The following is a 2448-nucleotide window of genomic DNA, read 5'->3' as shown; positions in this document are numbered from 1 at the left end:
TAGATACGACTTCAGGTCCTTGAGAGCTTGCTGGCACTCGTCGGTCTATTCAAACTAATTTTGCTTTTTCAGCACTGAAAAGAATTTAAAACTTTTTTCTGATGACTTTGATATAAATCTCCCCAGAGCTGCTATCCTGCCTGTTATTCTCTACACTTCTTTCTTGCTCGTGAGTATATCTGGCATCTCTTCAATAGCTTTGATCTGTGTGGGATTCACTTCAATACCTATATTAGAAACAAGAAAACCTAAAAACTTACCTGAAGCTGCGCCAAAAGAACACTTTAACTTCATGTTGTACTTGCGGAGAATCTCAAAGGTAGACACAAGTGTTGAAAATGATCACCTGCTTGTGTTGATTTGACCAACATGTCGTTTATGTAGACTTCCATAGTTTTTCCTAGTTGTTCTTGAAACATTTTAGTTACCAACCTTTGATATATAGCTCTAACATTTTTCAAATGAAATGGCATGACTTTGTAACAATAAGTCCCTCTATCTGTGATAAACAAAGTTTTTTCTTCATCTAGAAGGTCCATTTTTATTTGGTTATAACCTAAATATTCTAAAACGCTTAACAGTTCATGACCTGCCGTAGAATCAATTAATTGATCTATATATGATAAAGGAAATGAATCTTTAGGACAAGCCTTATTTAAATCAGTATACTCTACGCAAACTCGCCATTTTCCATTCTTTTTTGGAACCACAACGGTATTAGCTAACTAGTGCGGGTACTTTACCGCTCGTATTGAACCAATTTTTAAAAGCTTTTGTACCTTATCCTGGATCACTTGATTTTTGAAGGACTCCTGCTTCCTTTTCTTCTGCTTAACAGGTGGGTGTGAAGGGTCTTCATTCAGCTTATGAGTCATCACCTCCGGTGGTATACCTGTCATATCTTAGTGCGACCAAACAAAGCAATATGCGTTAGCTCGTAAAAATTCAATTAACTTACCTTTCATTTCTGGGCTTAAATTTGCTCCGATGTAAACTTTTTTGTCTGACCAGTGGACAAATAATATTACAACTTCGAGCTCCTCGGTAGTTGTTTTAATATTTTCATTTTCTTCTGGCTCTTGAATAACATGGGGTCTCGAATCAACATCAGTCTGTCCTTGCGTGTCTTCAGTTGAGGTTTTCGTAACAGTGTCCTCAACCGAATTCTGTAATTTCTATTTCGCATCTGCATCATTGGCCACCGTGCTTGCGATCACCACTGAGTTGATACTTCTTGAAGCTTGCTGATCTCCATGGATTAGGCAGATTCCCCACTGTGAAGGAAATTTGATAACTTGATGCAATGTGGAAGGAACAACGTTCATATCATGAATCCACGGTCTTCCCAGAATTATATTATAGGCCATGTCTGCATCAATCACCTGGAACTTTGTATTCTTGACAATCCCTTCTACAAATGTGGTAAGTACAACTTCCCCTTTTGTAATAACGCTTGAATTATCAAACCCGGACAAAGACCGCGCTTTGGCATGACCTTATCATTAGCTTGAATTTCATTTACCACCCTCAGTAAAATGATGTTCACTGAGCTACCTGGATCAATCAAAACTCGCTTTACGTTAGTATCATGTACAAGTAAAGATATTACTAGTGCATCGTTATGAGGAATCATCAAGCCGTATGCATCCTCATTATCAAATGTTATACTGTCGCCATCCAAGACTTGGCGAACTCGCTTTCCATGAGTGACTGTGACTTTTGATGTCTTTTTTTCGGCTCTGTATGTTACTCCATTGACCTCATCTCCCCTAGTTATTACGTTGACTGTTCTTTTTGGTGATGGAGGTTTTGGGGGCTCTTGTCTATTCTTCATATATGATTGTCTTCCTTTCTCACTAAACATATCAGTAAGATATCCTTGCTTCAATAAATGCTCGACCTCTCCTTGTAGAAGCCTACAATCTGTTGTTCTATGGCCATGATCGTTATGAAATTCGCACCATAAATCTGGATTTCGTTTGCTTGGATATGATCTCATTTCTTTAGGCCACCACACCTTATGCCCCATTCCTCTTAAAACAACCACTAACTCGGAGGTGCTGATGTTAAAGCTGTAATCTCCTATCCTTGCTTGCGTATTGGAATCATTGCTTCGGGCATCTCGTTCCTTTTTTAACCTGGATGAAGAGCTCGTATCTTTTTGCCTTGGTCTTGAATCGAATCGTGCACTTTCCTATTTAGATCAAAAGTCTCACCCTGCAGGTCCCATGTACGGCTCGTACCTGCTTTTACCGGACCTTTTTCTGATTCTGAACGTATCGATCCTGGCCTCTGATCGGCCTTTGGCTGTGCAACCGTATCTTCTTCTATCCGTAACTTCGTAATGTACCTGTTGCACACATCGTTCCAAGTTGTTGCTGGAAATTCTCGTAAACTTTCTTTCAGCCTCCTCGTGGCTTCTGAACTTTTCTCGTTCAGGTTGCTCGT

At 39.5% G+C, this 2448-nt stretch overlaps 1 protein-coding gene across 1 annotated transcript; it reads right to left on the bottom strand.

Annotated features, from left to right (window-relative positions):
* Positions 1 to 1175: 1175 nt before the first annotated feature.
* LOC104112367 (uncharacterized) lies at positions 1176 to 2029 on the bottom strand. Its single transcript, XM_009622256.1, has 2 exons — positions 1555 to 2029; positions 1176 to 1438 (listed from the first exon to the last, which is right to left on the bottom strand). Exons 1-2 carry the CDS (start codon positions 2027 to 2029, stop codon positions 1176 to 1178), a joined length of 738 nt encoding a protein of 245 aa, XP_009620551.1.
* Between the last annotated feature and the right edge of the window lie 419 nt (positions 2030 to 2448).

Source organism: Nicotiana tomentosiformis, chromosome 6, assembly GCF_000390325.3.
Source record: "Nicotiana tomentosiformis chromosome 6, ASM39032v3, whole genome shotgun sequence".
NCBI lineage: Eukaryota > Viridiplantae > Streptophyta > Magnoliopsida > Solanales > Solanaceae > Nicotiana > Nicotiana tomentosiformis.
This window is presented reverse-complemented; position numbering and strand designations above follow the sequence as displayed.